The sequence below is a fragment of the Genypterus blacodes genome, unplaced genomic scaffold, assembly GCF_046128005.1.
Source record: "Genypterus blacodes isolate CSIRO-AG114 ecotype Tasmania unplaced genomic scaffold, CSIRO-AGI_Gbla_v1 ptg000036l_1, whole genome shotgun sequence".
Lineage (NCBI taxonomy): Eukaryota > Metazoa > Chordata > Actinopteri > Ophidiiformes > Ophidiidae > Genypterus > Genypterus blacodes.
In genome coordinates, this window is record NW_027466849.1 from 2050624 (window position 1) to 2062522 (window position 11899).

General features: G+C 41.0%; 2 protein-coding genes across 2 annotated transcripts in view; both read right to left on the bottom strand.

Annotated features, from left to right (window-relative positions):
• The window catches only part of prmt3 (protein arginine methyltransferase 3), a 44038-nt gene extending 42588 nt beyond the window's left edge, over nt 1–1450 (bottom strand). The window contains exons 1-2 of the mRNA XM_076147022.1: nt 1393–1450; nt 367–499 (exon numbers count right to left, since the gene is read on the bottom strand). Coding sequence (XP_076003137.1) covers nt 367–499; nt 1393–1414 — 155 coding nt within the window. The 5' untranslated portion in view covers nt 1415–1450. The remainder of the gene's footprint in view (nt 1–366; nt 500–1392) is intronic.
• Nucleotides 1451–2357: 907 nt separating this feature from the next.
• On the bottom strand, nt 2358–5763 carry htatip2 (HIV-1 Tat interactive protein 2). Its single transcript, XM_076147007.1, has 6 exons — nt 5410–5763; nt 4249–4438; nt 4012–4119; nt 3760–3897; nt 3597–3658; nt 2358–3487 (listed from the first exon to the last, which is right to left on the bottom strand). The coding sequence occupies exons 1-6, from the start codon at nt 5520–5522 to the stop codon at nt 3271–3273; spliced, it is 828 nt and encodes a 275-aa protein (XP_076003122.1). The 5' UTR covers nt 5523–5763; the 3' UTR covers nt 2358–3270.
• Nucleotides 5764–11899: the final 6136 nt, after the last annotated feature.

An 11899-nucleotide genomic window follows, 5' to 3' on the forward strand; every position in this document is an offset into this window, starting at 1 on the left:
GTGTGTGTGTGTGTGTGTGTGTGGTCCTCAAATGTGTCAGAGTAGGAGGTCACATCTGGTCTCTATTCAATCAACTTTCACCCGCTGTAACAGAAAATGCTGCAGATCGAAATATAGATCCCAGATTAGTGCAACACATATTTTTAGATACTAGTTAGACGCTGCTGGAGCATCATAGTTCTGGTCATTAATGAGAAATTAGAAAATGCATTTATAACAACAGTAATCAAGTCTAATCAATTGTCTCTGGCCGCTAATCAAGATGTACAAACGTCTCCATCTCCTCCAACATGGTCTGAGAAAAGTGAAAGAGTCAATACACTTAAAAAGAAGAGAAGAAGAGCAGCCCGCCTGCTTCCTGCTCACCTGTCACAGAACAGACAAGTGACAGTCTGACCTTCCTCCTCCTCCTCCTCCTCCATCCACTGCTCTTCATCATCATCAACGTCAAAGTCATCCTCACCATCCGAGAGCTCGGGCATCTGCTCAGCGCTAACACCTGTCACAGAAAAAAACATTACTACTTGGGTGAAAAATGTAACGGGCTACAATGAATGATAAGTTCTGAGCCCAGCAAGGAACGTTGCTGAGGTAATTTTATAGTTGACGTTTAATGGTGAACCATTATGACATCTATGACATCATTGCAATTCCAATCTACTTGTACTCTACCTCAGGGTCTATGTATAATGTTTAACAACAATAGTAGGGATAATACAACCTTCCTTCCTTCTCTCTATCTCTCTCATTCCTCTTTCCCCTCTTTCTATATAAAAAATTATCTCCAAAATATCCTACAACTGTATGCACAATGTCATGTACAATGTTTGCTTTAAAAAAAAACAAATTGCACAATGGTGAACCAAATGTATGAACAGAGAATTTAACCAATTCACGAATGACTGAATGTTTATTTGTACTTCAATTCCATCCAGCTCCACACACTTCTGTACGCTATGGTGATTGGTTTTACTTCAGGTGACATCATTATCATCATCATCATCATCATCATGACAAGCACCTAAACAGCTTCCATCCAGCTACAGCATGTTTCCTGAGAAAACCTCTGGCCGTTGAAAATTAAGAATCACGACAAATACCCGACGGCTCAAATGGACGCGGCTCCACTCACATGTCACAACCCTCGCTCGCTTCTTAATATGTCCGGCTCAGAACTTCTCAATCACCCACCCGTTACTGTAACTACATCCCGCAGATACATTAGCTTCAACTTGCTGCTATCTGCTTTCAGCTAATTGACCGAGTTGCATTTAACAACCCGCGCCAGCGCAAAGACCAGAACCTAAACACGTCTGCGGTACAAACGCGCACGGTCACAAAAAGAGATAAAACATTTTAAGGGGGTTTATGTTTCATATTTACAAAACTCACGTGGGTCTGTGTATTCTGCCATGATGCCGCTACCGCTACGTTGGACTTCCGGGTGACGTTTTTGACGTCGGCGGACTTGCAATGGCATTCGCCTACCACCAGATGTCGCCAAAAGTTAAATAAGTACCTTCGGGGATATGTTTTGGTTTTGATTTATTCTCTAACCTAGTATGCTCAAAGGCCCAAAACTCTACACAATGGTCAGATGCAGACCAAATTGTTCCCCTAATGTTGTATAACAGCCCTGAGTGGTAAGTTTAAGTTTAAAGGATGCTCACATCTATGCACACTGGGCCGTGCAGACCGGGCTGGTGGTCCAATTGGCTGTTCCTTACCTCTGCAGAACCTCCAGATGGCCAGTCCAGCCTGGGAAGATGCCAGCAGCTGTCTGATAAAGACAGCTTGCTATACCTGCTGTGTTCAGGTTTGAAGTATTTAGAGCTCTGTGCCGCCTGAAGGCTGATATCTCAATTCTGAACACATTTGAAAAGCAGTGAAAATTAATGTCTCATAAGAACTGAATGCATTGTGGCAATGTTTTGGCGTGCACAGCAGAAACACTGTGCTTACCTCTAATCCACATCTAGTATGACACTTTCATTGAAAGGATTCGATGCAGATGCAGTATAGTAGAGCCGACGCCACATTTGATGTTTTTATTCCAAGTCCAGACCAGTCAAGGACAAGAGGCATAGGCTGAAACGGGTCTATGTGAAGGCTTTCAACCACATCAGGGGAAAAACCTCATCTGCAAATTAAGTGGAGTTAATAAATCAGCAGGTGGCGAAGCTGCACAAACATACTTCCATTTCTTAACATGCAGCTATTTCTCACGTAATGTCCGTCATCTCTCTTCCAGCCCATGACTCAGTGTCTCTGGCCCAAACCCCATGAAAGCTCTGAATAAGAACATGGTTATGAATCTGCTCTCACGTGGCAAGACGACACCAAAACACTACAAACCATCTGATTCTGCACATTTTATTGAAACGACTGTGTAACGCCTTTATTCTGTCACGAGGGGGCGTTGCTATGTCATGTAGTGGAGACAGGTTGATGATATGAAATGTTTTCATTAACTCACACACAAAGTCCCTTCACGAGTTCGAGCTCCTGTTAGTGTCATACACGTTAAATATTGGTAGAAAACTCCAAACATGTATTTGAAATTCTTGTCTGAACCATCACAGGAAGGTTAGAAGGATCAAGATCCACATGATAAAGCACATTATGTAAGCCATCTCTATACAGTATATATACCATCAGCTTTAGTGTACCGTGTCAGTTATGTTTTTATTAGAGAAGCTGCTTTATCATTCGTGACATTAACTCATTCTCATCTTCAAATATAGCGCCTCCATCAGGCCACCAGAACACAATGATGGAATGTTATGAGCAGCACAGTGCAGATCAGATACTCTTTACATAAAAATAGTGCAAATGTTTTCCCTGCTTTCATCAAACATAAAATGACAAGTTCAAAAGCCTTAACCCTTAACCGAAGAATATATTTGTCTTATTATGGATTACATTTAAACTCTCCCAGTCACATTAAGGCACAGGTTAAACGTGCAAATGTCTCAGGAGCACAAATGCAAATGTTATAAGGCCCCTGCAGTGATGTGACAAAGGTCATGATGTCATTCCAAATCGAAAAAGCAGAAACACAAAAGCGCATGAAAAAGAACACAACACATTTAGAATTTCAATTGCTGATGAGCTTCACAAACTTAATAAATAATGTTTTGGGATTTTTATATGCTGCAAAGTGTAAGGTGGTCAAATTCAAACTCCAATGGCGTATTGGATTTTTGGCTCTACAGCACGTTTAAAGTCAAGAGAGCTGCATAGGCTCAACCTCACTTCCTTTCCCCTCTCTTATTTCCTTAAGATCTTGCCCAGGCTAGCAATGGCGTTGTTCTCCAGGATCTCCGTCTTCTGCTGTGGTTGAAGCAGAGAGTTGGACACCATGGCCTTGGCCACCTCGTGGATGGAGATGGCCATGGATGTGGAGGACACAGAGGAGATGGCCCCAAAAAACTTCCTGGCCAGCCACTCGCCGGGCCGACTCTCCTGCCGGTCCACCAGCAGCACCCTGTTGAGCAAAAACAAACGCTTGCTGAATTTATGAATTAATTGAACCTATCTGATCTTATCTGAATGTATTCAGTCTAATCATACAAGGGAACATAAATGTGACTCACCCAGGTCTATAAATGGCAAATCTATCAAAGCCCAGGGCCTCAATTTCTGCTTCAACTTGTCCCTAGAGGAGAATCCATTCATCATCACTGCTTATTCTCAAACGTCATTGTTTTTTTTTTATTTCTTGCTCAAATAATAAAAGACAACGCTTGATTAGAATACCTTGACTTTGAGATAGAGGAAGCTGCTGCTTTTATCAGCCCCTTTGGAAGATTCCAGGTGGAACTGAGTGCAACCTGCTGCCTTGGCGAGCTCGGCCGATTTTAGCACATAGTCATGATCGACACGGATGAATCCTTCCTGAAATAAGAGACGCAGAGTAATAACAGTAACATGCAATAGAGTGTGTTGGTGGTTTAGTGCAGTGGAACAGCAACATCAGAGCTGAAGCGGTGGATGGTGTGTTTTACTCACAGCTCCTGCTTTAGCTTTGGTGGTTCCTAGGCAGCAGTAGCCAACATCATGGCCGCTGAACGCAGCAGCGTAATCCTCCAGCTTCTCAAAGTCCACCACCTCTTGCATCTGCAGACAGAGAACAGAAACAGTTGTTGTTGGAGCTGTTGTGTTACTCTCAGATGGTCTTGACTGTGGAGTTATGGGGTCTGTTTAATCACCAAAGCACTGGTGTGTTGACATGATGAGCTCACTCACCAGGTTTTCATTGGCTTTGCCCTCAAAGGTGAGCTGTCTCCTTCCGATCAGAGTAATCTTGGAGAAAATGTTGCGCTCCAGCAGCTCCTCAAGCAAACGGCTCCCCGTTTCCCCAGATGCACCTAGCACAAAGCAGCTTTTATTCTGCTGCCTGAAGTTCTCCTCCGCCGTTATCACTTCCTCTGCCATGCTGTACCATAAAACAAACAGAACAACATTGCAATTCTCCTGGATTGTTGAAGATGGATATTTGAGAGTAAAAACAACCAAATAACAATATTTTTGATGAAATGGGACTGCAGTGACACATCTTGCTACCTCCTCAGCATACATATGTCACTCCTTAGGTAAGCCTTGCAGACGCCTTGAAATAATGATTTTGAATACATCAGAATACAAAGTAAAATGTAAGTTCTAATGTACGGTCAAAACACTGTGTTGCCCTTAATGTTCAGTATCAGTATCAGGGATCGGCATCAGACTAACAAGGTGATGTCATCCAAACTAGCAGATTTACAACAATGATGTCACATTTGTACATTACAAAATATCAATCACCCAGTTCATCTCTGGCTCTGACAATGATTGTACTGGGCCTGCTTCTTTGTCATTTGTTTACGTCAATGGATCCATGAAGGCAACAACAGCTGAAAAGATTTTACACTGGATATTCCACACAAGAACTGAAGTTTAACTTATGTGTAATAAGCGAATATCACCTGATGGACTTTGTGATTGTGTGCAGGTGTGCAAATATGCTTTGCAATCACTTTGATGACTCGTTACTGTACACATGACTGTTTTAGGAATGTAGTAGGTGACGAATTTACCAAAATATGAAAACATTTCAGAAAACATCGTTAGTGATGTTTTAAAGGGCGAGTATGTCAGCTAATACGACCGGCAACGCTAAATTGAGCCATTTTTTTAGCAGGGTTTGGTTGAGGTTCTCTCCTTACATACGGGGACCTCGGAAGACAAACGCATTCTTGAAGTAAAATACAATTTATATATTTTTACTTCATTCAGGTTAAGATCTAGACATTCAAATTCAAATATGAGTGACATAACATATAACCAGCAGTTAACAACATCGAGTAATTCGGCGTTCACGTCGCGCCGAATCCAGCTTTCAGCATGACGTCCACCACCGAGTTTTACCTGCTGAACGGAACCGGATCTGGGTCTTCCAGGTAATACAACACCGCAGCGAGAACCACGATCAGGACGGTAACAAGTCCGGTCACTTTGGTCAGGGTGGGTCCCGGTTTCATAACAAACGTTGGTAATAATTACCGATGACACAAACGCTTCCTGCTTCCCCTCCGCAGACACACAGACACACACACACCCCTTCCTTCCTGCTTGTTTATCCTTCACATTTGTCGTTTTCTACTTCATTATATGCAATATATTTTTAAAGAATGTTAGACCGCAACAGTGACTTTGAGCGGAACGAAGGATTCTTTACTATCAGGATTTTTACCCTTTGATATCGTGACGGCGACCATGTTTTGCGCATGCGCATAATGTAGTTTACTTTACCCACGACATGGTCAGAAGTATGTGGACATGTGGGCTCGTGTGTGATGCGGCATTTCACACTGATATTTCATAATAAAATACAATTCAACTTTATTCATCTCTGTTGTTGGAAATGAGTCTCAGCACATTTGGGCAGTTACCTTTAGACCATCTTTGTTAATTTCATCTTTACTCCTTGTGTTTTTGCTGTTTGAGTTTTTAGAAACTGATGATTGTATTGATGGTGATTATTATAGATTTGAGCACCTTGTTAAATTTTTTTTAAACTAATAATGTCAGTAATGTTTAGTTATTTTATAATTATTTTAGTATGCTTGTTATATATATATTAGCATTATGTATGTTTTGTTTGCCTATCTGCTGTAACAAGGTCATTGTTCCCACTTAAATGTAGTGCAATGTACCTATGCACCCTGCCCTTTGCCTTCGTGATGCACTTTACCAAGTCACCATACATACAGTATATATACAATATATATGTGCATGTGCACATGATACAGTAAATACATACAAACCCGGACATGCAGAGCAGTATTTGTGTGAGACCTGTGTTCAAATCCTGCTCAGCCACTCCATTTCTATTGGTCACGACCTTGTTGATACATGAATACTTTCTTTAAACAATTTAAAAATTTATTATTAAGTGTAGAGACTTCTCCATTTTAAAGTCGATTCCCGAAATTTCTACATTTTTAAATAAAAGCCAAATTCAACGAAGTTGAGTATCATTCAAAATGTGTGTGTGTGTGTGTGTTTGCATGTGGGGTTGGGGTTATTGTAAGTTAAGAAGTCTCATCAAATGTGTCAGGGTAGATTTTCATTGTTAGGGTTATCGTGTCATTTTCCAGGTCATGTGAGATTACAGAATCATTTTGGCTTCTGGTTCTCATATTCTACATGTATAGAAACATATTATTGTAGTAATGAGGAAAAATCCTGGTTTTAGTCAAGGTCATAGTAAAAAGCCATGCGAAGTTAAGTTGAAAAGTTGCTTGGGAAGGCAGTGTTACTGTGTAATTGGGTCGAGAAATCCAGTCTGGACCTCAGACGTGAACCAAAGTCTGAAAAATGTCTGTGCCTTTTGTCAGACCATCAGGGGGTTTCATTAGCAAAACCCTGCTAACAAAGAAAGCAAGTCCAGTCACATGCAATGAATTCATCAACACCCCATGTTTTTAACACCCCTGCCACTTGGAACACAAGGCATCGATCCAATCTAATAGAATATGATGGAGCCAGGGATGATCCTTAAAAGATGTCAGCAGTAAGAGACAGAAAGAAAAGAGGCTGAAGTTGAGAGAAGAGGCCTTAAACTGGCACGTTGCTGAAATGAAATGTCGCCTCTTTGTTCCTGAGCCGCGGGTGCTAATTGGGCCTAACGGCGGGGAGGAAAGCTGCCGCTGGGCTCCTGTCTGTCGCACCTGTTGAGTCATTGTCTCACACATTGATCAGACAGGAAGTTGCAGTAAGAAGGCTTATGCCTCAGTGGGTGCGTGGCAGAAACGTGGTTCAATTTCCTTTTAGAGCCCCGCTGCTGGAGATGGAAATACCAACGGTGGTCAGTGGTCAATTGCTTTTGACCATTGATTAGCTTCCTCCAAATGACATATGGATCGTAAAGAAATGGCGTTCACTGGCGCACTCACATTCTGTACATGTCGATCATGGTACCATTTACTTTTTCTCCACATTGCGTAATGTGGATGATGAGTGGGTGACTGCTGTCTTAATTTAGCTGAAGTCCTCTTCAGACAGTGTAGGTTTATAGAACACTGTGCCGTTCAGGAGATACAGTATGTAACAGGAATGATGGAAGTTGCTGAAAATATTTAGTATTTTTTCTCGGGTATTGGCTAATACTGATATGTGTCTCTGTAACACGATCCAGAAATGCATGTGAGACTAAACTGATATTAGCTGATATAAGCCGACAGTTTGATATGTACTGTATAATAAACAGAGTGTTAATTAATCACAGCAGTGAGAGTTATTTAGATATTTTAACTGAAGTAAATATACCAAGATCACAATACTAAAAGTAGTACTATTGAGGGAAGGTAGTCATATACCAACAGCAGTCACTTTAGATTGTTAACCACTTGTGCGCAGAGGGAGAAATATTATTTTACACTCTTCCCATAGTTCTTGGTCAACTAAACTCATTCTGGCATTCAGCATTTCATATAATACCTTTTATAATACAGTAGTGAATGTGGAATATTCACAATTAAGATTGTTCTGTGAACTGAAACTGTATTGTGACTGCTCACTTAATAACATGGCCTCAAATTTCACCATAAAGACATTTTTGAAAATTCTGTGAACTTCTTCAGCATCATATTATACTAAATGAATAACTTTCAAAATGACTTCACAACTACGGTGATGCATATATACTGGATGTATATATATGTCACACAGAAGCGCACACACACGCAGTCACACAGATGCAGCTTAAAGAGGCTTAGGCTCACGGATCCTCAGACTCTGAAGTGTGATGCTAATGATGGTCATTAATGGAGCCTGACAGCACAATCTGCTGCCCATTGTCTCCCAATAAACAGCTTTACTGTCCACATGAGCCACAGAGGGGACGGCAGCTTTATTAAAAAGCAGAGAGCGGAGGCAGAGTGTGGGGCGTCGGGCTGGGTGGAGGGTCAGACCTCATGGGACCGCACTGATCCTGAAGTGGGGATTAGCTCAATTAGAGGGGCACTGTGTGATCAAGATGCAGGGTTTGATGATCCGTCACTACCTATGACTTGTGTGTTTGTGTGTGTGTGTGTGTGTGTGTGTGTGTGTGTGTGTGTGTGTGTGTGTGACGTATCAGCAAGTCTTACATCATTAGAGCTGACTGTTGCCATTATTTGTTGCCGTGTCGACTGGTGCAGCTGCTGTCAACAATAGTCAAGATGAGGCCCTTTGCCTCCTGGTGACCTTCTGCTCAGATATACATTTGCTGTCATACATTTGAATGGTAATTAATTTGCACAGTATTTTCATCACCCGCATGATCTCAGTTCCATGAATATTTCAGTGTGTATAAAGTCAACATTTTGGTGCCGTTTTTATATCCATTAAAAGTGAAAATCACTTAAACTTTTGCTTAGAATAATTTAGATGTAGAAAAAAAAGTTATGTTTCAAAATATTGGGAAAAGCTTTGTTAAAATTGATTGAAATTTTTTATTTGGATTTGTGTAAGTCAAAGTACTTCTTGAAAACATATCTTTTCTGGAAAATATATACATTTTTCATGTGTTATGTCAGCAAACATTATTCAAACTAGGGATGCAATTGACTTCTGTTATGTTGTATAAATTTAAACGGATAAATTTAAACGGATAACATAAACTGACATTCACAATAAGTGAATAAGCAGTAGCTCATTCACCCTGCACCCCATCTGTGATGCATGTGTTTGTGTGTGTGATATGTACAAGGGGGTGCAAGACAAATTTCAATTGCATGTGATTTGATCGTGAATTGCATGCAATATAACAAATAAAGTATCTTAATCTTAATTAGTACAGTTTTGCTGTTCAGATATACGTTAGGCATATGAATCAGTGTGTATATGTTGATGCATGAGGCAGAATATTACCATGTGCTGGGAGCAGGAACACAATACAGTATGTCAGACAAACTGAAACCTCAAGGGGAAAATGAGAGTTAAAGGGGTTGAAAAAAAAGAGGTACAATAAGATCCCTCCACAGAGGTTCCTCAGGCTTTGTAACCGGCTCAGACTTCAGGCTCAGACCTCCACAATCTGTGCCAGCCAAAGCCGAGTATCAGAGGTGCTCAGAGGAGATTTCCCCGCTCAAAGAGCCGCAGATAAGCGGCAATGAGACCTGCTTCTCCTCCTCTGAGGAACAATGAGCTCATTAAGGGAGCAAATAGATTATCACTTTGTCAATAGAAGATCCTGAAAGAGTCTGAGGGACCAAGCAGCTCCCAGCAGGTAGAGAGAAGACAGAATACACACACATCTGGCCAACCTGCTGCTGCCTGTGAGTGTGTGTCTGTCATTCTAAGTGGAGTCTGTTAAAGTTACATTAACATCTACTAAAGTACATCTACTTTACATTTCTCCACATCATCCTTGCATTTAAATGTGACTTTTTTTAAACATTTACTCAGTAATCATCATTGTGCAAATGCAACGTTTATAAAAGGCAACCTGGCTTGAAATGTAATGATAAAAGAAAAGTGACAAAGAAATGAATGTGTCCACAAAACCCTAAAAAGTGACTGATTGTGGTGATTTTCTAGACTAAAATTCCAAATGAAAAACATGAAAAGAGTGAGTTTTGGATGCAGATTACCAGTTTGGCCTTTAACCCTCCTTCCTTTTACTTAGGGTTAGGGTAATAAGCATAAAGTAACAGTTCCTTGCTGTGAGTGGCACTATGGTGTATATACACACCAACAGCCCAAACCTGTCCAGACCGATTCTGGCCTAAAATCCTTTGAGGGACCTGTGAGTGACTAAGACGAAACCTGATCTCCAAAATCCTGGACCCCCAAAGGGATGCGTATTGGCCTGTGAGTCCTTTTCAGCAGCATTGTCCTGCATTAAATGGCTTTGTTAGATCATTGCACTAACAGGCAGGAGGGCAGCTTATGTGAACATCAGGTCAGACATTACTTGCCCTTATGGACCATCTATCCATCAATCAATCAAGCTGATCACCTCTAATATGCAGCTGATACAACTGTGTGTGTGTGTGTGTGTGTTACATTTAGTTATTTGTTGCACTGGGAAGTGCGAAGTGGTAGGATTTTAACTTGCACGTTCTTTGACTGTGGGAGTAACCAGATGAAATCCACAGGGAGAAGATGTAAACTCCACACAGAAATGCCCTAATTGGGTTAGAACCTACAATCTTCTGTGAGGAGAAAATGCTAACCAATGAATCCTGCTGCCCCGCTTCTGGAAAATGAACCCCACATTTTTGAAGTGTTAACACATTCTAAGTTGAGGGCCAAGTGTGATCGTAAGAGGTCCAAGGCTAAGATGCTGACATTTATGATTGATTCATAATTGATAATTAGTTATTTTCCTTCGTGGTTGGCATGTAATGTTGTTGACATTATGATAAGATGTTCCCAGGAGAAAATTAAATTTGAATCAGTTATATCTGCATAGTGTTGTATTGGGTAATAGTATAATTCACCAAAGCCTCTTAGTGGATATTTGTGTTTGCCTTTGAGTTTTCACTATTGGATCTATTTGCTGTCTTAAATCTCTCCTTTGTGACAGGACGGGTGAAGCTTAATGACTCCTTTGATCTGCCGACATCCCCGGCAGAATGTTTCGGGAATGTCAACCAACTAACCTTTAGTCTCTTTCCCACATTCAGCAACACCGAAGGGCACAACGTAATACCCATCTTTCGATTCATGTCCACCTCTTCTATTCATACTCAGCTCATCACTTAGGCCATCACACAAGCAAACACTTGCTTCCCCCTGCTGGCATTTATCATTAATAATCCCAACGATTCGTCTTGGACCTTACTGGCCTGGGATTTGTAGCTTGGTCTCATCAACAAGCTTAGGCGGTTTTTACAAAAATGCCTCTTTGCCTTTCATTTCGTCTCGTTCAGGTGTTCTCTCTGAAGTTTGAATTCCCTTTCCTTGATCTCGTCTTTTTATTTGTGAAACTCACATAGTATCCTCTGTTGTTGCTGTTCAAGACTGTTGCAATAAATGCAATACTTGCTGTAATCAAAATAATCTTTATGCTACTCGAAGTGTGTTGGGAATGCAAAGAAGTAGTCTTCAGAAACTACATGCATTCTATTCCTCCCAAATTGACAAACATCAGTGTTTTTGATCCAATCACCACTATACAGTATATTTTAACACTCAACCAGAAATACCTCGAAAAGACGTGAAAGTGACATCTAGGTGGCTGCTTCATTGTATTTGAAGGTGGTTGGGATGACAAGTAAGCAAATTTGCTTCTTAATCGTAACTTATTCATCCAAAACACAGTTTTTGCAAAGATGGAAGGCCAGAGGTGAGAGAACAGATATCTGCTGCATTAGCGTGGATGCGGTCTAACGCTGCCTGAAAGGAGGAAGATGGGAGATCATGTCGG

Excerpts from the sequence above, each read along its gene's own strand:
- htatip2 (XM_076147007.1), bottom strand. The coding sequence starts at position 5,522 with ATGAAACCGGGACCCACCCTGACCAAAGTGACCGGACTTGTTACCGTC. Across the intron at positions 4,439-5,409 it reads GATCCGGTTCCGTTCAGCAG|CATGGCAGAGGAAGTGATAA; the intron begins GTAAAACTCGGT and ends TTTATGGTACAG. Across the intron at positions 3,898-4,011 it reads CCAAAGCTAAAGCAGGAGCT|GAAGGATTCATCCGTGTCGA; the intron begins GTGAGTAAAACA and ends CTCTTATTTCAG.